Here is a 19934-nt window from a genome sequence, read left to right as displayed (position 1 = left end):
GACTCCGAGGGCTGCTTTCCCCAGAAACCCCTGCCATGAGCTGCCCATGAGGATGCTGCACACGCAGACGCTCCTTCTCCAAACTGGACAAGGGGACTCTGGCCACACACATATGTATTTGCCTGCAAGCATCAAGCTGCAAAGTTTATGGAGAACATCTGCAGGCAGGATTGTGTGTGCAGCCCATTTGGAGGCAGCCCTGGAAGCCTCTCAACAAATATTTGACATATATTTTTGGGAGATGTTTGGAGGGTGGGGGCTGCCAGCTCATGCAAGCAAATTAAATTGAAGAGAAGCTGGTTCAGTGCTTTTCATTAACAACCTTCCAAAGGGGGGAAAAAAAAAAAAATTAATTCCCAAGTCTAAGGTAAAAAGAAAAAAAAAAAAAACAAAAAACAATAGTTTTCTTCATGCGAAGCTAACACAGAGTAAATCAATCAAATTCTGCTGCCCCATGACAGGGGAGGACGCATCATTGAACAACGCTCATCGCTCCCTGTTGGTGATTTCTCATCTCACCCGTGCTAGGAAAGCCTTACTGAGCGGTGGCCCCAGGGCCGTGGCAGGCGATGCAGCCCCCCCGTCCTGTCCCACAGGCTTCCAGGCATTGCAAAATACCCAAGTGATGCACTTCACTAACACCACCACGAGAGACAAATTAGTCCTCGGGCGATTTAAGACCTTGCAATTTTTTTCAGGGACCCAGGAGGGTGCCACATTAGCAGCTTCTATGCACCTAACAAGAAGCTGTTCAGCTAAAACTTCTGGAGAAATCCAAAGACAGAAAGCATCCTGCTTCCCAGGGATTTTTCAGTAGGGAGCACTAATGACATCAATCAGAAAGTCAGTTGAGCTGACATCCGCTATCTTGTGGCACTTCTTTGTCAGCATCTCTAGCAGGAGCACGCTTCCAACAAATCCCAAGCAATGCACTTCATTCCTATGTACAGAAAAACATCAGGGCTGAGATGCCTCATGCCTCAGCACAGCCATTCAGCCAAGGAGTGACCGTATACATGCTGACAGCCACCTGCACAACCCTCCTCCGTGAGCCCTACGGTCTGCATGGCACCAGGGACATCTTGCCCAAACACAGCGACCCCAGAAGCAACGTTGAAGACCAGGCTATTTGACTTTGGAGACCGAGCAGGTAAAACCAGCGGTGCCACATCTCCACGTATAAAATGAGTGCCTCTTTAAAAGTGCTTGTAAATAAACTCAAATAAATTCCCAGATAACCCCCTCAAATCAGACAAACTGGTGCAGAGATGAGCAAATTTTGTCCCACATGCTATGCCTGCTGCAGGTGCATCCCCAAGGCGATGCAGCAGAGATGTTTCTAAAAAAAAGCATAGAGGTTATATGGAACAAAAGTGTTAGCATTAGTCTGAGCGTGGACTTGAGAGCCTGCTTTATACCCCAGAAGCATCTCTGGGTACCAGCACGGAGCCCTGTGGTGGGGACTGGGAAGAGACAGTCACTGGATCTAACTGGAAGAGAGAGAAAAAGTCAATGCTCCACAGGGGCCCCATCAACAGGAGCATCCCAGCAGCAAGTGGGTAATGCCACGATGGCTGATGCCAGCACATCCCCAGCCCACGCTCCATCCTAACAAAGACGCAAGTGACATTCGAAAGCGAACGCTCTTGACATCTCCCTGAATCTCCTTCTCAGCCAGAGCCAGCGAACTATGGATCGGTCAAATTTACGCCTCCATGCATGTCCAGCATCTACTCTCTCTGCAAGCACTGCTAGGGAAAGCCCCTTCAAATGGGATTTCTCCCCACTGGGTTTTTTTCTTCCGGTACAAATGTATTTGAAAAGAAGATAAAGCATCTGCAGTTTGACTGAGGTTTTATTCAGAGAAAGCTCTGGCTCAGAAATAATTGCCGTTCGCTATAATTGGTGAGATGCAGGAAGGGACTAGATACAAGTGGAGTCTGGTGCAATTTTGGGAGATTTGTTACGCTTAGCTCGCTTCTATCAATTTCAGTGGCTCAGACGCTTATGACCTGTTGCTCAGCTTATTGTGAAAATGGCTTTTATTTACTGCACTTCCATTAAAAGATGAAATCCATGCATAGGGCTCACAGGGCAGAAAATCACAGTTTACGTCTCAGCTTATCTCCCTTCAGCGGCCTCAGCTCATTTTCACCCTGGCTCGCCCCCAGCTGCTATAAAAAAGTATTTCTGAGCACTGTTTTGAGTAGCCAAGGCCCCTTCCAGCCCACAGGACAGGAGGCGCATTCAGATTTTAAGGGAGTGCTCAGTGCTGCAGCTACCACGTCAGCCTGGCCAGGGACGATGGAGGGACGGGGAGGACGGAGGGATGGGGATGCTGTGGTGCAGGCAGGCTCTCAGCTCCCAAGGCACAGGATACCAGCAGTCCTTTTGCAGCAAACACGGACTCTACTGCGCTCGCAGCCACCCTCCAAGCCCCGGCCAGTGCTGCTCTGCTGCCACCAGGCTATCAGCTCCCACCACCTGCAACTGAAGCAGATGGGACAAGCCAAGTGCATGCCCCACGCTGTGCTCCTGGAAGGTAGGTTCCTGCTCTCCTGGATCTCCAGGGCTTCCCCTGATGCAGCTCTAAGCCCTGCCTCACAGCAGAGCAGGCATCACTGGTGCAGAAGCAGGCTCAGCATCTCTTACACCAGTTCCCTTCCAGTACTGCCCACAGACACCAGAGCACTTCTCCCCAGAGCTGCAGCAGGTAGCACACCCAGCCTGCGCATTAGCAAGAACAGAGCAAGCAGTGATGGGACATAGGTGCCTCCTCCTGTGCTGGCTCTTACTTTGCATGGCAGACACCACCAGCCATGCAAAACGGTGTCAGGGAGGGAGGATGGGCGTGCAGGCAGCCCGAGCTCTCCTGTCCTCGTGCGAGGCCATTTGAACACCAGACACGCCATCTCCAAGGGTAGCTGGAGATGGTCCCCAGCACCAGCGTGGAGTTGCTAAGGTTACCTCCTCGGCTGCCTAATTAGAGAAGCTGTCACTCTCTCACGGAGATCAGGAGACGCATGTGCACATGGGGGAGAGGAGGGGAACTTTCAACCATGTGGATCATTTTTAGTGCACTAAAGCAGAGAGAAAACCCCAGCTCCTAACAGGACAGTGTGTTACAGCCATCGGAGTCAATAGCAGCATCCTGCTCTCCCGCTGCCCAGCCGCTTGTTGAGCCATGGGGAGAGCTGCCGGCTAGAAAAGTTCGTGGGGCAGCAGCTACCCCAGCTCGGAGAAGCAGCAGATCCTGGTCTGTCGAGTCCACTTACCATGCCTCCACCCACCCATTTCTTCCACTGGTCTCATTCCCTCAGCTCTTTATGCACCACCAGCCTGCAGGCAGGGTAGCAGGAAAGGAGCCGAGAGGGTCCCTCCTTCTCACCCACTGGCACAGCCTCCACGCAGGAATTTTACACCACCTTAGTAATGCAAACAGGGAGCCCTGCCAGGCCCTGGCAAACAGTGGGTAAGGAAGAGGTACAGGGAGGTGCGCTTACTCGGTCAAGGTCATTTCATGAGTCAGCAGAAAAGCCAAGAAGACAAGCCCAGAAGGACTCAAAAGCCCTGTATTTTCCACCCGATGACTCCACGCTCACTCGTGTTTGCTTCCTTTAACTGCAGTACAGTAAAGATCACGGAGGGAAGCTCTTCCCCCTAACCTCCAACACAGCTAAGAGATTGCTTTCACCTCCTGAAACCAGATCCCAAATCCCCTATACAAGGCCAGGAACCAAGCTGGGAGCATGGAACAAGACACAACAAGAAATACACCACCTCAAAGAGGCTCAGGAGAGCGTCTCTTTCTTTTGGGAAACACTCAAGCATGGCATGTAGGTCCCATGTGATGGAGCTCTGAGCACCTTCCTGCCCATCTCCATCCCAGCTCCAAGAGCAGAGGACTGTCCTCCATGATGTAGAGAAGGCAAGACCATCCCCGTCCACGGTTAGCACTTAGATTCAAGAGTGCTGGTCAGAGGGACCCCAGGACTGTCCCATTCAGCACCATCCATCAGCTGGCACCCTTGAGAGAAACCACAGAAACCATCTAGTCTCTACAGCCAGGCCTTCAAGGAACAGGAGCAGCGTTATTCCTGGATGGCAGCGCTGCTGGGGTGTGACTTTGCTGGTTCAGAAAAGTTTAAGAGCGGCAGGATAAAAAAGCAGATGCAGCCAAAAATGCAAAGAGATCCCTGGAGCTGAAGCACTTGCCAAGTTTCTCCCTAACGCTTCAAGACACCCACTCATCCTCCCCAAGGGCTTGTCAGACTGACATGGCAAAAAATACACGCTCCACACCTACCCGAGCCCAAAAGAAAAGACCCTTAAATAAATCTGGAATCCAGGGCTGGCAGGAAGACAAAGTTGGGGGTGGAAGAGGAATTTTTGGTGTCTATTTTCTAACGAAGGAACTGCCTGACAGCTCTTCTGAGCAGACCAGGGCTCGTGGCCCTGTAACTCGCACAGCCCCCTCAGACATCGTAATAGATTCCTTTTAATTATAGGGCAGGTGCTCAGAGGCCCCTGGGTATCTGAGAGCATGCAATGGAAACTACAGCTTAATGGGAATAAAAAAAAAAGCCATCACCACAAGCCGGTGCATTTAGGTGGTCACAGAAAAGAAAATCCCAAGAAAAGGTAGTAGGTGAGTGACCAAAGATGCTGTTTGCCATTCTGGCCAAGAGGAGCTGCAGGCAGCTGGCAAAGGGGAGGTGCACTTAGCACAGTCTCATTAGACACCCTGGACACCTTCTTGTATGCTACGTCTTCATGGGGTGCAAGAGGCTGTTCTCTGCAGGAGGCAATGCCCAAGCAGCCAGGGCTGGAACGCAGCTGAAACCAGCAAAATGCAATGTTGGGATGGGAGAGGCAGTCACTGGAAGATGCTGTGACAGAGCCCAAGGTGCTGGAAGTCCCCAGATCCACCACGCCATTCCCCTTCCTGATACCAGTGTTTTGTGGCTGGCCTCTGCCCCCCAGCCCACTTTCCCCAGTGCCCGTGGGTGAGCTGAAACGGCACAAACCGATGAGCCCCAAGGAATGGATGAGGAGCAGGAGCAGCCCAGAGATGGCCAGCTCCAGCCTCCCCCTTCACTCCTCATTGAGAGGCTGATGCTTGGCTGACTCATTATGCAGATGCTTGCTAAACAGCTATGAAAAATTTGTTTCCACAGACCAACTCCAACAGCAGCAAGCGCTGCTGGGGTCAGAAGCGAAGAGGGCATCACTTGGGCAGCAAGCATGGGACCAGCGTACGTCCATGCCCCATCAACATCTCATCTCACACCCTCCTCCTGCTGCTCCATCAGCTGCCTGGAGAAAAGCAAGCACCCAGAGGGGTAGGGAGCACCCACCACTCCCTCCGCCGGGGCTGCACGGAGCTCGCCCTGCCCAGCACATACCAGTAACTCCAACAGGAGCCACTCACTTCGCCACGCTGGACACAGGGTCACCTATATGACAGCCAAAGTCAGCAGCACCTCAAAGTGCCTTCACCGATCTTCGGGGATGGTCACATTTGATTCTGGCCAGGGAAAGTCTTGTCGAGAGCTGTCTTTTGTGCAAACTTTATTTTTCTTTTCTTTTTTTTTAAAAAATGTGTCAGTTTAAGATTGTAAAAATACTTTCATCTTCAAAACAGTGTCACAACTCCCTTTCAGCATTTTCATAACAATGCTGCAATTTCAGCTTCAAAACATCTTTCCAAACTTATTGTTCACACATACGCTGAACTTTAAAGCTCAGAACTGAGGGGCTGCGATGAAACTGGAACAAGCCTCTTCTTGAATAAAGACAAGTTCTCCTTTCATCTAGTGCTAATTAACAGAAGCATCCCTCCCTCTGCACCGGCCCCTGGTCAGCACTCGGCGTGTCCGTGAGACCTCAAAGAAAAACCTCCCTCTTCCCTCGCTGTAGCCCATCTGTGCACGGCACAATGCAGCCTCCCCATCAACAGAGAGGCCAACGTTATAGAGACACAGGACAGAGATGCAGGAGCCCCTCAGGAGCTGCTGTGGGACCCTTTCAGCTCAGTCAGGATGCACAGACGCTTATTGCAGCTATGTGCAACCAAGCATCCCACAGGAACACAGGAGCAAGCCTCCATGGGATGCCCCAGGGACCTGTGCCCTGTTCCTCACCTTCTGCTGGCCACCGCAGCAGGGTGGATCTTGGTGCCCACCGTGAGACCATTCTGCTGGCCCAACCTTTCCTTCTAACTCAGTTCATGCCAGGAATAAAAATCTCCCTGGGCAGCTCCCTAACTGCTGCAAATATTTGCACAGAGTTAGAAGAACGAGAGCATGGAGAAGACTGGGGAAACGCCACACAGCCATTACCAGCCAAATTAAAGCTGCAGCTTGTTCCCCAGGCAGGTCCAGAGCACCTCTCCTCTCACCCAGGTCTCACCTGCCCTCCAGCTGCCACAGCTGAGGCGAGAAGCACCATTACAAACAGCTTTCCTTCAATCTAAATTCTTCCCCCACCCAACAACAGCAAAAGGAGAATAATATTAACACCTGCTGGTTTGCCCTTAGGTGCCTTCAGAGCAGTTTTATAGACAGAGGGTCAAAACAAGTAGTGATTAAAAACCGCAGCCCCACATCCACAGAAAACCCTTGCCTTTTGAGCCACAGCAAAAACATCACCTTCCTTCCCAGCCCAAACCCCCTCCGCTAGCAGGGGCGGGGAGCTGCTGTCCCACACCAGCATCCTGCAGAGAGAGGCTGGAGGACACGGGTCGATTTGGGACACCCTTCCCAGGGAGGTGACCACAGAGCTGCTCCAGATGTGGGCCAGGTATCCACGGACACATTTGCACTGTTCCTGCTGGAGAGAAGCTTTGCAGACCAAGCTCTACTAAAATATTGGGTTTACATGACTTGGGGCACACCCTAACCTGTCAGAGAAGCCTGCCAAGCAGCAGGAAACACGTTTTTGGGGAAGCAATGCAGCTGGGAGAGGCCACGGGAGAAACACCGATGTGTTGCTCCGCAAAGGGAAGGCTCTCACGAGGCTCAACTTTTCTTCAGCATCCCCTACGAACACCCTGTATCTCACCCCAGCGCAGGGGCCCGGCTGCCACGCCAGCTCAGCTGGGAGGAGTGCTGCAAACAGGATTTCTTCCTCCTGTTCTGCGTTTAAGTGGCTCATTGCAACACGCTGTAAAACCTTTCATCGGCAAAGAGGGAAAAGGTTTTACAACGGTCTTTAAAGCAAGCCCAGGCAGCAGAGAAAACCTCCCCCGGCACGCACAATTTTGGGCAGCACACGTGATTTTGGGCAGCGCACGCGCTCCCAGCGAGCAGAAGCAGAGGCCGGCAGCATCCCCGCACCTCCAGCTCATGGAGCTTGCATCCTGCCCAAATCCCAGCTCTTGTCCCTGTTCCCGCACACCGCTGGGCCACAGCATGTTAAGGAACAGCTTGTCAGCTAAGCAGCAAAGGCAGCTGCTACAAAAGCAGAATAAAATTGAGTACAACAAGGAGCAGCGTGTCTGTCGTGCAAACTGCTGCTCCGGCAAGACCCCAAGCTGGCTACGAGCAGCCCCTACAGGCAGCGTCCCCAACCTCCCTCCCAGCTGCCATGCCACTGGATAATGGATTTCCTCCTCCAGCACAGCAGAAACCAGGAACACAGTAAGGACAACTGTGCTGCTTGTCTGGGGAGAGCAAAGAACAGAAGAGGAGGAAACAGCAAGCACTGGGATGTGATAAGATGTAAAGCAATGTAATGGAGTTTGTGTCTTCAAGCAGCTCTGGTTTCTTGAATTGTGTTAAAAGGCAAGGCTGTTGCTATTTAATTAAATGCACTTCTAGCCCCTCTGATCGCACTCAGAAAAACTAAAGCGAGAAACACATGGCTGTTGATCTAGTACAAGGCATGCAACTGCAACAACTACAGTGAGAACGACCACAAATCTCTATTGCCTTTTTGAAATTCAATCAATATTGAAGGCTCTTAATAGCCAGGATCCATGAATTATGCTGGAAACACCACATCCCATTCTTGGTGGCCCTAGGAACCATCTCGATGGGGTCTAAGGAAGGAGGAGAAGCTAAAGGAGCTGCAGGTGGCAACACCTGTGCTCCTTGGGGATGAGCATGATAAGGCTTGGAGCCTCCAATGCAAGAGCAAATGGACGAAAAGGCTGGTATGCTTTCGAGGTGTCCCTGCTCCACCCCAGGGGCACCCACAGCAATCCCCATACTCAAACATGACAAAATACCCTCCCTCACTGGTGTCTTGTCTCCTCCTTAATCGAGGACATCAGGCTGGCAGGCACCTCAGCCCTGTCGGCACCATCCACCCTGGATCTCCTGTGCACCAGGATGCATTTAATGGGAACACGTAAAGGCTGCTTTTGATTTTACAGTTTGTTTATAGCACACATTTGAGGAGCTACACAGGATGGGAAAATACATCCCATAAACAAACTGCTAAACAAAACAGGCTAAGTGTGTACCACTCCAAACAAAAATAGACTCGAGCTAACCTCCGCTTTTCAAGCATATGCCTCTGATGACAGCTTCGTTTAGTGCCCCTTATCCCACTTTCAGTTTTGATTTTTAGGCTCTGCCACCATCGGCAGCAGCTTCAGACGCCTCCCACTGTGCCCACAGCCCCAGGTAAGCCAAGAGCAGATGAAAATAAACCCAGCTGGAGCTGGAGACGACCAAGGGTGACTGAGGCAGAGGGCTGCATCGCCCTTCCCTGCTCCCACCCTGGCCGTGGTGGGAGGCAGCAACAGCCCAGATGCTGCCAAAGGCTGCAGGATGTGGACACACCATCAGCTGGCTCAGGGACTGTCTCTGCGGGGACAGACGGGGACATTGGGTGACAAAAGACTTGCACACCAAATATTTCAGGCAGACATTTACAGTCTCCCTCCCAAGAGCTGCTCCAGCAGCAGCCCCCATCCCCGTCAGCTGAACTCTGCCACCCTGCTTATACCCAGAAGCAATTTCTCAAGCACTCAAACTTTATTATCCCCTTTCTTGGGGCTGCATGGAGGGCATGTTCCCCTGCAAACGCTTCTTCTGCCAAGATCCAAAGCTGTTGAAGCTGTGTGAAAGTAATTCCCACCCACTCCTACTGCCCCAGGAAGAATATTTCTTCGCTGTTTTTGCATAACAAACAGCTACATGGTTTTCCTTTTTCTCCTGAGAAACTCAGGCTTAGAGGAAAACACCCCGCGCAGCGCTAGTCCGAGATCAGACTTCATAAAGTTCCCCCTGCGAGGGGGAGCGGGGGGGACGTGCTACCACAGCGATTAGACTGCAGCCTTTACTGATAGCATTCAGTCACCCTGGCAGGCTGCAGCACACCAAGTTTGTAAAGCTCCTTGGGAATCCTTCAAGATGAAAGGTACAGCATGATACGGATGTATTATATCCATGGGCTTTGTTACAGCACACATTTCCTAGCACGGTTTTATTGCTAGAACACAAAGTTCAGCCAAAGCCCAGGGGCTCTTCAGGTGACGACTGCACCCCCACAGCTCTCCCTCCGCTCTGCGGGGGACGAAAAATGCTGAAGCCCCTGATGTGAACACAGTAGATGGAGCAGACAGTGCCCTTCCAGCAACAGCAGGCAAGGACCTGCCCGCACAGATAAGGCCAACATCATTACTGCTGCACGTGCCTTCAGCTTGCAACATGTCTCACTCCCAAATATACGTCTCGCGTCCCCAAAATGCCACTGCTGTGATCGGCTCCTCTACAGCATCCCCTCCTCTTCAGCTGGACCTACCGTACAGCCTCCTGTCCCAAAGGCCATCCCCGGTAATGGCCAGGAGGCTCCTGTGAGTTGAGCCTACCTTAATCAAGCGGTACCCAGTGCTGGCATCCCTGAGAGACCCCGAGCTGCCCATCTTCAGCACCTCCTCCAGACAGAAGATGATAGGAGATGTTTTCTGCATTCAGCGGGTGACCCTGGGGCATCCCAGGCCACACCAGAGCCTGAACTGGCAAAAGCCCCAGAGGTAAATCCCAGCATGCTGCTTTGGCTCAGGCCGTCTCTCCTGCAAACTCCTGTCTGTTCCTAGGAGTGAGGGAAAGAAACAGTTTCTACTTATTTTGGAAGCCTAACTGATGCTTGAAATGCTACAAATGAGTCTGTGGACACAGCGTGACCATGGGCTGCCCAGTTTGGATGGCATAGAAGAGAAGGATGGGAACGTGCATCCACCTTTTGGATCACATTCCCAACACCTCGCTCCTCCTGGGCACCTCTCTCTGTCCAGATTTTCCAAGACATTAGAGGTGGAGGAACAAGGAGTGCAATGCCAACAAGAAGGCTTTCAGAGAAGCCTGGGAGAAATTCCCTGGGCACATTACAGGGAAGGCAAAAGAGTTTAAATGCCTCTAATTTAAATAGATGAGAGGTACAAAAGACAAGAAAGAAGTGTGATGGGGGTAGAAGGAAAAGGGACATATCAGGAAGTCCCCAAAAGCCCCAAAGATCTCCAGGGTCACCACCCATGCTGAACCCACCACACAGGTGACTGCTCAGACTCAGCAAGCCAAGGTGAAGGGTTTTCCATCTCCCTCTGCCCCCACAGAGCAGCCTGTGCAAAGCAGCGCTGAGTAACTGAGACTGAGGTGGGAAAAACTGGCAGCATCTGCTGTGGGAGCCTCTTCACCTCGGGAAGCCCATCTGAGTGGGAAACTGCCTGAGAGAGCAGATCTTGCTCTGGGTGCATGATGCACAAGCAATTAATTAGGTCAGTGGCATCAACTTTTACCCCAGCTCCCATAAGACCCACAGGCAGCAAGAGCAATAGCAACTGGCAAGCGTGAGCAGAGGTAGAGGCTTTTCAGCCTCAGCACACAGACCTAGTGCTCCCTGGCCGGGGCAGACAAGCAGCAGGTCCTGGCCCTGAGCTGCAGTGAACATGCTCTGCTCCAGCCCTCCTCCCTGCTGTCGCACATGAATTGCCCCGCGCTTGCCATCGCGGCATGCTGCTGCCATGGGAGCGGTGCATCAAGAAGCTGATGTTACTGAGCAGTTGGCTAGAGGCAAAAAAAAAAAAAAAAAATTCCTATGCTGTTGCCAACTCCTATCTTCTGTCACTTGATCCCATATTTTAGGGATGCGCTGCGCTCCCTGGAACACCAATCGCTCAAGAACCAGAAAGAGCAGCAAGGGGAGCGCAGAGGCTGCGAACGGCCTTGGGACAGACACAGCCGCGACTGCGGCAGCCGCAGGCACACTCTGCAACGCCAGCTCACGTTAGGGGAGTACCTCAGCAGCCAGCAGCCCTCCGGGCTGGCCGGGGAGCCCAGCTCACACAGCGGAGCCAGCCGCAGGCGAGGCCACCCTGCTGCCCCCCAGAGAGATATAAGGGAGGGGAAAAAGGAAAAAGAACTAAAGCCTCAAAGGTATCAGCACAGCTGAGCTCTCGTGAGGATGCCCACAGCCAGCAGCAGGGCTGGGAGCAAACCTGGGGTCTCCAGACCCTGCACACCAGTTTTGCGGTTCTGGGGCCATGGGCTTTTGGGAGAGAGGTTTCACATTCACACTTAGGGTCTTTGCAGCCAGGGCAGCACCCTTCAGTAGGCATATCTCATCAGACCTGGAGAAAGAAAGGTATCAGGCACCAAAATAACTGTCCTGTCCCCAAAGGGGAAGTATTCCCTCCTCCACTCGAGGACGGGCAAGTGCCCAGCCCTGAGGAGCTGTACTCCACTCCCTCTCACTGCAGCTCATTAGTATAGCTGGCAATGTAATTTCTGTTTCATTCTCATGCACTGGAAGAGCAGATGATGGTGCACGGAGGTGCTAGGTCCAGCGGGTCCCCTCTCCAGCGCAGTGGCTCTCCTCTCCCTGCAGAGAGATGCACAGGTAACCTTTACCAGCTCACCTCCATGCAGATCGTGCTGTGTGCGGCCATGCACGCTGGCCCTCGCCTCCCTCTCTTAACAGGATCGCTCCCATGCATGTGCCTGGAAGCAACACCACTGGCTCAGTAATCTTCCTAAATACAGCAGTTACCAGGTGACTGGGAAAAAATCTCTTTTACTGCTGATGCTGCTAATGGAAAATTTCTCCCCTTTCGCTGCTGCTTTCAAAGCCAGTCGCGGTTTCATACAGACTTTGTCTTGCACGGAGACAGGAGAGGTGGAAGCACAGAGGGAGGGGTGCAAGACTGGTGGAGAACAGATAATGAGAAACAGAGGGGAACTCGTACTTCTGTATTCTTCCCCACCAGCCGCCTCTGCCCACAGCCAGAGCCCTGGCTCCAAATCTTATCTGCCCCATCTTCTCGCAGGCAGCCACAGCCCAACCTCCTCCTGCAAGGAATCCCTCCTTCCTCCCTGGACCGCAGCAGGATAAGCATGCTGGATGCACCCAAGAGCAGTGCTCTTTGCACGGTATACAGGGAAGACCCCCAAAGGGATCGATGGGCCAAAATCATTTACTCTGTGATTTTTCCCCACTTGCCTCCTTCCCAGGAGACACCTAGAAAGCCTCACCCAGCCAGTACAGATGCAGGCAGCCAAGATCACTGCTCGTCCCCTCTGCATGCCATTCTGCTTCTTCAATACCATTAAGTGTCTCCATACTGTCTGGACACTGGAAATCTTAACTGCATTAGCTGAGACCCAAGCAGCAGCACAAGCATTCAATTCTTTTAAGTGGCACCATTTCTTAAGCTGGTTACGCACAAGCAGCATCTCTGCTCGATGCCGTCACCCACCCCACAGGTAGTGACAGAGGCAGGACTGGGGAGCAGCAAGGGAAGACTGGCTGAGGCTCATCATTCCCTATTTCAGATGGTTGCAACTGGAGAAGGACGCTCCCGACACGAGCCGTGCTGTGGGCATTGCAGATGATGTAAGGCTTCAATCAAGGCATTTTATTTTCTTCACTTCTCCTTTCAGTCTCCAACCCCAGTCTACCCCCACACTCTACAAGGCATTTTGGTGTGATGGTAGGTGTTTCTCAAGCCACCTGCAACTGCTAACATATATGTTGAGGTAGCATAAGATCAATGCCTCATCGTTCCCACAAGTGGCATCAATCTATTCTCCTCCTGTCCCAGCCAGTCCCATGCTTGAACTCCTGTTACACCAGGAAAGCCCAAGGGCTCAGCCTGGTTTCACAGCCAGCCAACACCACCCATCAGCACCGTATCACTGAGGCAGCACAAAGGCTTGTTCATCACACAGCCAGGGTTCACACTTTTAGGCCTTAGAAAGGAAAAGGCAGCAAGTTTTGGAGGTAATGTCTATCTGCGTGGTGGCACTTGGAGGTCACTCACCTCCCCAGCCCCCACAGAGAAATGCAAGCTCCCCACCTAATTCTGAAGAAAAGCACATTTTTTTCTTCCAGCAGAAGCGCAATAAAAGTCTCTGGCACACTGACATCATGGAAAACCTGCTGCCATCACATGGGAGAAAGCAGGGAGCAGAGGTGATCCCCAGCCGTCAGCTTCCTCCCGCTACTCCAGCCTGGCAGTTCAGCTGCAGAACACCAGCTCCTCTCTCTATAGTTAATCTTCTGTTGCCACTAGCTGGTCAACACGGGTACTCTTGGAAAGCAGCAATTCCCCGAGTACAGCCTGCCACTCAGTTACAGATTCCCAGTTTTAACTGGGATTTTCACCCCAGGGAACACCCAAGATGAAGCAAAAGCCCTGCAAGTCTACACCCCACTATGCTGGACGAGCCATGTTTAGCCTTGCCTTTGGAGAGGCAAGCGGTCATCTGCGGACTGACCCATTTTCATGGGCATTTTGTGCCTACAGCCTTTCTGGGTGTTACAGAGCTCGCCTCTCCTGCAACCACAGCGGGCAGATCTCGAGCTCAGGACCCACATCACCAGTACCACCCCACCCCGAGTCGGGCCCTCCTTCCTTTTCTTTCCAACTACAAGAACCCAACAGCCTGGAAACCTTAAACAATCACATAGCTTCATACAAGGAGGGGAGAAAATTGCTACCTCTTTCCTACACCCTCCCAAGGCAACCCCTGCCACTGGGGACCTGGCCCAGACCCCACAGCCATGCACATCTGTGGATGGGCGTGAAGGAGAAGGGAAGCAGCCCCCGCTCTCAGGTCTACATCCCCCCCAGTCCCTATCCCAGGGAGCCCACTGACACGTCTCATCTTCACTACAGCACCTTGCTGAGGATTTTTGGCTCCCTCCACTTGCCTGGTGGAAGATGTGACTCTTTACCCCTTGGACTACCTTGGGAATAGCCAGAAAAAGAAAAATAGACAAACAAACAAAAAAAATTGATTAACCAAACCTCTGGCCAGATAGGCAGTGCAGGTCTTCAAGTCTAGCAGGAAGCAGTTAACAGAAAAGGAAGGTGTTCAAACCAAACTTTGCTCATCAGCTTCTCTCTGCAGAGACAACCCGGTTTTTAGATGCCATGCCCTGACGAGCGGGGTCTCACGCCGGGCACACTGTCTCTCTGCTACCCACATGATGCTGCTCCAGATCTCACAGGCCAACTCAAAGCAGAGAACAGTGCTTCTGAACAGCGGCATCAAAAAGCTTCCCGCGCTCCCCAGGTAACCCTCCAGCCTCTCCACCCCACTCTGCAAAAACGGAGTTCTTGACAAAAGCAAGGGTGGTAAAACCCTGCTCAGGTATTTGCAGAAAAAACAGTAAACTCAAACAATCCACAAGGAACTAAGTTCTTTCCCTTATTTTAATGCATTCTTACCCTAAAGAGGAGAAGTTGTTCAAGTTACAAGATGGCTTCAGGAAAAGTTAAGAGAGAAGATAAAAGAAGTGGCACCGAACTGCTGAGGAGATGGAGGAGCTATACAACTTCAAGAAGTGGGGGATAATCATCAACAACGCACCAGGGCCATGGTGGGACACTGGTAACGTAGATGCACAAGCACCTTCTCTGACAACCACCGAAACAAAGCACCTTGTACCACTGCAGACGCCAGACAGCATCCATTAAAGCCATTTATGAGAAGTGTGTAGTAAACTGTTCTTATGTAAGCCACTACCGGGTAAGAGCAATGGTGAAAATTTGTCTGCTTCTTCCCCTCTCTCTCCTCTATATATATCTGCTCACACATAGACAGAGCTCATCTAAATTAGCCTGGGAGCTAACTGCTTCATTCCCTGAATTGCACTTAAAGCAGGCTACGCTGCTTGTGGAGCAGCTATTGTACAGAACACATGGCTGCTGACTAAATCAAGATACATACCTTAGAGAGACCTCATTGTACAAGAATAAAGTCAATGATAGGCTGCACCATTTGCCAGCGTAACACTAGAAGAATTGGGGGGGGGGGGGGGGGGGTGTGAATACTGCAAAGCACCAGTTGTATCCAAGGTTAAGGAAAGGGCAGGATGCTTTTTCAGGAAAGGGGATGCACAGCAATTCATAATGCATTGGTGGCAAAGTTACATTTGTCATTTCCTGCCACCACTGTGCTTTGCTGGGTAATTTTATAGTAATGTAACTGGGGGGTAGGGGGAGAAACATCCTTCTTGTCTCCAACGCAAGAGAGAAAAAATAAACTGAGGCGTAGGAAATACAGAAACTGAGACACCTCGCTGAAGAAGGGACACCGAGCAAACTAGAGCTGCCGATCAGCATTTCAGCGGCAGGTCCCCACTGCTGCTGCAGTTCGGGAAGGATTCAACAAGGAAACAAAGTTTTCTATCTCTGTTTGGGGAGGACGAAATCATTCCCTCCTGGCCTCCCCACCCGCTGGCAGGAGGCTGTGTGCAGGCTGCACCCATTGCAGAGAGGGCTCCCGGCAGAGCAGATGCTGCTGGCGGAGCATCTCCGGGCTCCCACCACCCCCTAGCGGGCTCCCGCACGCTTCCCGCACGCTTCCCGCAACCCACGGCTCACGCTGGCGAGCAAGCGGCTGCTGCTGCTCCCGCTGCTCCTGCTGCAAGCACACCGTGGGGCCAAGGGGTCCGCTGCGTGGGGTTTCCTAGCGCTGCTTTCTCCTTTTGTCTCAGGCATGCAGTGGGCTCCTGCAGACCAGGCTTCCCCGCAGGCAGGGATGCAACCCTGGAAGCTCTCACTTTATGCAGTTATTTGAATAAAATAACAGTGAATAAAATCTCATGTTGTCAGGGAACAGAAAAAGTTGCTTCCTCCCTAGAAGGAGGAATCCTTTAAATAAAAGGGACACAGAGCACTGCATGTGCTTTGTACCAGCCACCGACTCAGAGCATCTACCTACTCAGCCTATTTTAACTTGGTCTGCCCTTAAAAAGAACGAGCAGAAGTTTCACACGGCTGCAGGCAAGGCTCTGGCACCTGCCAGCCTTTAGCTACAGACCCCCTACCCTCTAACGCAAAGGAGTGATGAGAGGCAGAGGAACCACTCCAGCGTCAGGGGACTTACTAAGCCGGCAGTCGCAGAGCAGGCTCAGGACTACAGACCACCTGCCTTAGCCACAGTGCTTAAACAAACTCATTGCCACCAAGCAAGGCAATGTTTTATTTCGTGCTTCCTGGTTTGGAAAGACTTTTGAGCCCTGCAGAATGGGGTGGCCTCAATTTATTCTCAACTTATTTCACTTCAGAGTCTGTAGTATCAGCACCAGGACTCAGCTCTGCCTGCTTCATGGGTTTGGGTTGGTTTTGTTTTGTTTCTTTTTCCTCCCCCCAAAATCCCTCCAGGATGCCAGTCAGGGTGGCTGTCCCAAAGCGCATGCTTTAGGAGGTCTCCCTACCCCAGCCTTACCCCCATGAGGCCAGAAAGTGGTCTTTGCTAGCAGCAAGAGCCTGCACTCAAAGACATTTAGGAGCCCTTAACGCATTTGCAATCGGCAGGACATCAGCTCTTACGTGTCTTCCTGAGCTCAGGCCTAGACAGCCACTAAACATGTTCAGCAAGATGCACAAATACACGTAAGCATCAGAAACCAGCTAACGATAAGGGCTATGGAAGATTTTGGCACAGAGAAGCCACTGTTTAAAGCAATCCGTGCCCTCAAGTCACTCCAAAGCCACTTGACTGACCTCCCACATGTAACGTGATTTTCACCTCCAAGAGCCCATTACGAGGCAGCAGCAGCTCTCGGGTTCCCAACCACCGATGAACTTAGAAAAGGCTGTAGGGGAAAAAAAACACTGTAGAAAACTCCAGCCTTACTTCCTGCACTAGAAAAACAAGCCAGCAGAAATCCTCTAAAGCACTCACCCAGAAAAGAGTTAACTGCGAGCGAGACTCAGTTGCCACACCAGGAGACGGGAAGAAATGCAACAAATTTGAAATATCAGAGCATCCACAGCAATTCATGAGCTAGACCTTGGGGAAGGACAAGTGTTTTACCTTCTCTGGAGGCAACGTGCTGATTAATTTCAGGACGGTGATGAAGCCATCCCACCATGGGCAAAGCTTCCATTTATCTTCCGATCCGCCTGACGCCTGCGGGTTCAGGGGAACAGGAGGGGATGGTTTGGGGTCTTTTGTCTATGAAGGGGCAGCAACAAAAACACAGTTTTCCAAGAGACATGCTACATATTAAAGAGTACATGCATAACCAATATCCCAGGCAAGCGAGAGAGTTTTTTGACCCAAGACATGGTCTCTTCACCAGCAGTCACTCACAGAAATAGGATTTGCTATAGAAGACCACGTCTCTGATCAATCAAGACAAATTCCTCTCCTCCAACTTGAGCTATTACCTAAGCTACACACAGAGGGGTTTCTTTGCCTTCTGATATATTTAGATCAGTGTGCACTTCACACCCAGTCGCTGAAGAAACTGTACTCCAATCTGAAAATTCAACTCAGTGAACCATGAAACTTCTTGTTACTTTTAATCACTGAAGGTAAATGTCATTCCTATTGCATCAAACCTTTGATTTTTCACTTTTATTACTTGAAATAGAGTATATCTGGTTTGTTTAGGATTTTTGTGGTTGACCAACCATGTCTAAGGGAGCCACACTGCAAAGCCAGAACCCAAGCGGCTCAAGAAGTACCATCAACTTATTTATTACAGGTGCTTGCTACAAGAAAGCTTCACAGAAGGTAAAATGACAGGACCGGGAGAAACAGACAGTCATTTTCCTTCTCTGGCACATCGCACCCAGTGAAAGGCAGTCACTTCCACAAGGTATGGGAAGGGAATTGCAGTGAGGTGCCCACCAGGTCAGCCTGCACGCGGGGACACCTTGACACGCCTGATGCACGCAGGGCGATGCACTGGAAGTCACAACCCAGCGGTGTCAACCCACATCTCAGACCCGAAGTTAAGCAGGTACTTGAATTATCCTAGGCTCAGACACCAAAAAGCAAGAAAGCTAGTGGATAAAGAAGAGATCAACAAAAACCCTTGGGTGACCTGACAGAGTAAACCCCACACTGTCCATACAGCATTCCCAACAGTTCCCTCGGAGGATCCCTAGGCTGACTAAGGCACAGAAAAGGATAAAAGTGACAAGAGGCAGCTCGGGCACCCCATCTGAGACAACAGGATCCGGCATCAAGATGAAAGTATGACAATAGAATTATTTCTAGTCCCATCCCCCTCCCCACAAAAGCTGAGATAGGAGGAAAGTCTGCAGGCATTCACCACAGACCCAGGTGCTGGAGTTGTGCGTGAAGCAAGAGCGAGCTTTGAGAATTAAGATGAAGCATTTGTAAAATTAGGCTCTGGCTAGAAAAACAGCCTCTCCCGTTCTCCCAGGCTCGGTGGTACCTCCTCCAGGGCTAAGCGTTCAAGTTGGAGCACAAGAGGCAGCACCCATCACTTTATAGCCTGAGCAGAGACGCTTTACTCCCAGGGCTTTTAAAAGGCAGCAGCCCTCAGGCCCTGCTAAAAAATCCCTCCCCAGCAGGAAAAGAAAAAAAAACAAAACAGTGTGCAGCAAGGGCAGCGTTAGAAAGCTCCAAAACACAACCAGGCTGTCCATGATGGGGGGGGATGAACAAAAATCCCGGCGCTGCAGGGTGACAGCCTGGAGCCGGCTGCCCTCACCGGGATGCTCCGGGACCCGGGGAGATGCGGGGTAGGGGTGGGGGGAGATCGGCGGGAAGGGACGGGACGCGGCGGGGGAAGCGGTGCGGGCGCCTACCGAGGGTGAAGAAGGGCAGCTCGGTGTTGTCCAGGTCGTCCTGCACGGCGACGCGGCCGGGCAGCTCGCTGCGGACGAAGAGCAGCAAGCGGGAGTCGGCGGCGGCGGCGGGCGGCGGGGCCCCGCTCCAGCTGATATCGTTCTCGCGGAGCACCGGCAGCGTGGACACCGTGACCGTCTTCACACGGCAGGGACCGGGGGGCTCCCGCGACGCCGCCGCGCCGGGCCCGCCGCCCAGCATCACCGGCAGCAGCAGCAGCAGCAGCGGCGGGGGCGGCGCGGCGGCGCGGCGGCGGCGCGGCGGAGCGGCCATGCCGGGCCGGAGCCAGGCGCAGGGAGAGCCGCGGCGAGGCGAGGCGAGGGGAGGCGAGGGGAGGCGAGCGGAGCCGGGCGCACTGAGCCGCCCCAGCCCGCCGCCGCCGCCGCCGCCCGGCTCCGCCTCCCGGCCCGCCCCGCCGCCGACGCCCCCCGCCCGCGGCCGCCGCCGGATCGCCGCCGTACCGGGGACCCGCTGCCGCTCCCCGGCGGCCGGCGGAGCTTGCCCGCTGCCCGCCGGGGGAGCGCGGCGCCCGGGCGGCGCCCCCGGCTGAACCCGCCCCGGGCTGCCCGGCCACGGCTCTCGGCCGGGCACTTTAACGCCGTTAACTCCCCCCGGCCCCTCCGCCGTCCTGATCGGCTCGGCACCGGTCCATCAGCCCTCCCGGCCGTTTTGTCCCCTTCCCCTTCTCCGTTCCCCCGGCCTGCGCTCTCCCTCTGCTGTTGGATTGCACCCGCATCGCTGCTGCCCTGGGCGCATCACCTCTTCCTTTTCTTAAATCCAGATCTCCCTTCCCCGTCTTCCCCCTGTCTGGCCATGGGATCTAGCTCATTGCCACGCACACCTGCAGGCTAACCCTTCCTTTTAGGC

At 52.7% G+C, this 19934-nt stretch overlaps 1 protein-coding gene across 1 annotated transcript in view; it reads right to left on the bottom strand.

Annotated features, from left to right (window-relative positions):
- ASTN2 (astrotactin 2) overlaps positions 1-19340 on the bottom strand; it is a gene marked incomplete at both ends in the record, with an annotated part of 359009 nt that extends 339669 nt beyond the window's left edge. Inside the window, one exon of the mRNA XM_082327894.1 lies at positions 19028-19340. Coding sequence (XP_082184020.1) covers positions 19028-19340 — 313 coding nt within the window. The remainder of the gene's footprint in view (positions 1-19027) is intronic.
- Between the last annotated feature and the right edge of the window lie 594 nt (positions 19341-19934).

This window comes from Platalea leucorodia, assembly GCF_965183815.1.
Source record: "Platalea leucorodia genome assembly, chromosome: 15".
NCBI classification, from domain to species: domain Eukaryota; kingdom Metazoa; phylum Chordata; class Aves; order Pelecaniformes; family Threskiornithidae; genus Platalea; species Platalea leucorodia.
The sequence above is the reverse complement of the archived record's forward strand: the minus strand, read 5'-3'. Positions and strand labels throughout refer to the sequence as shown.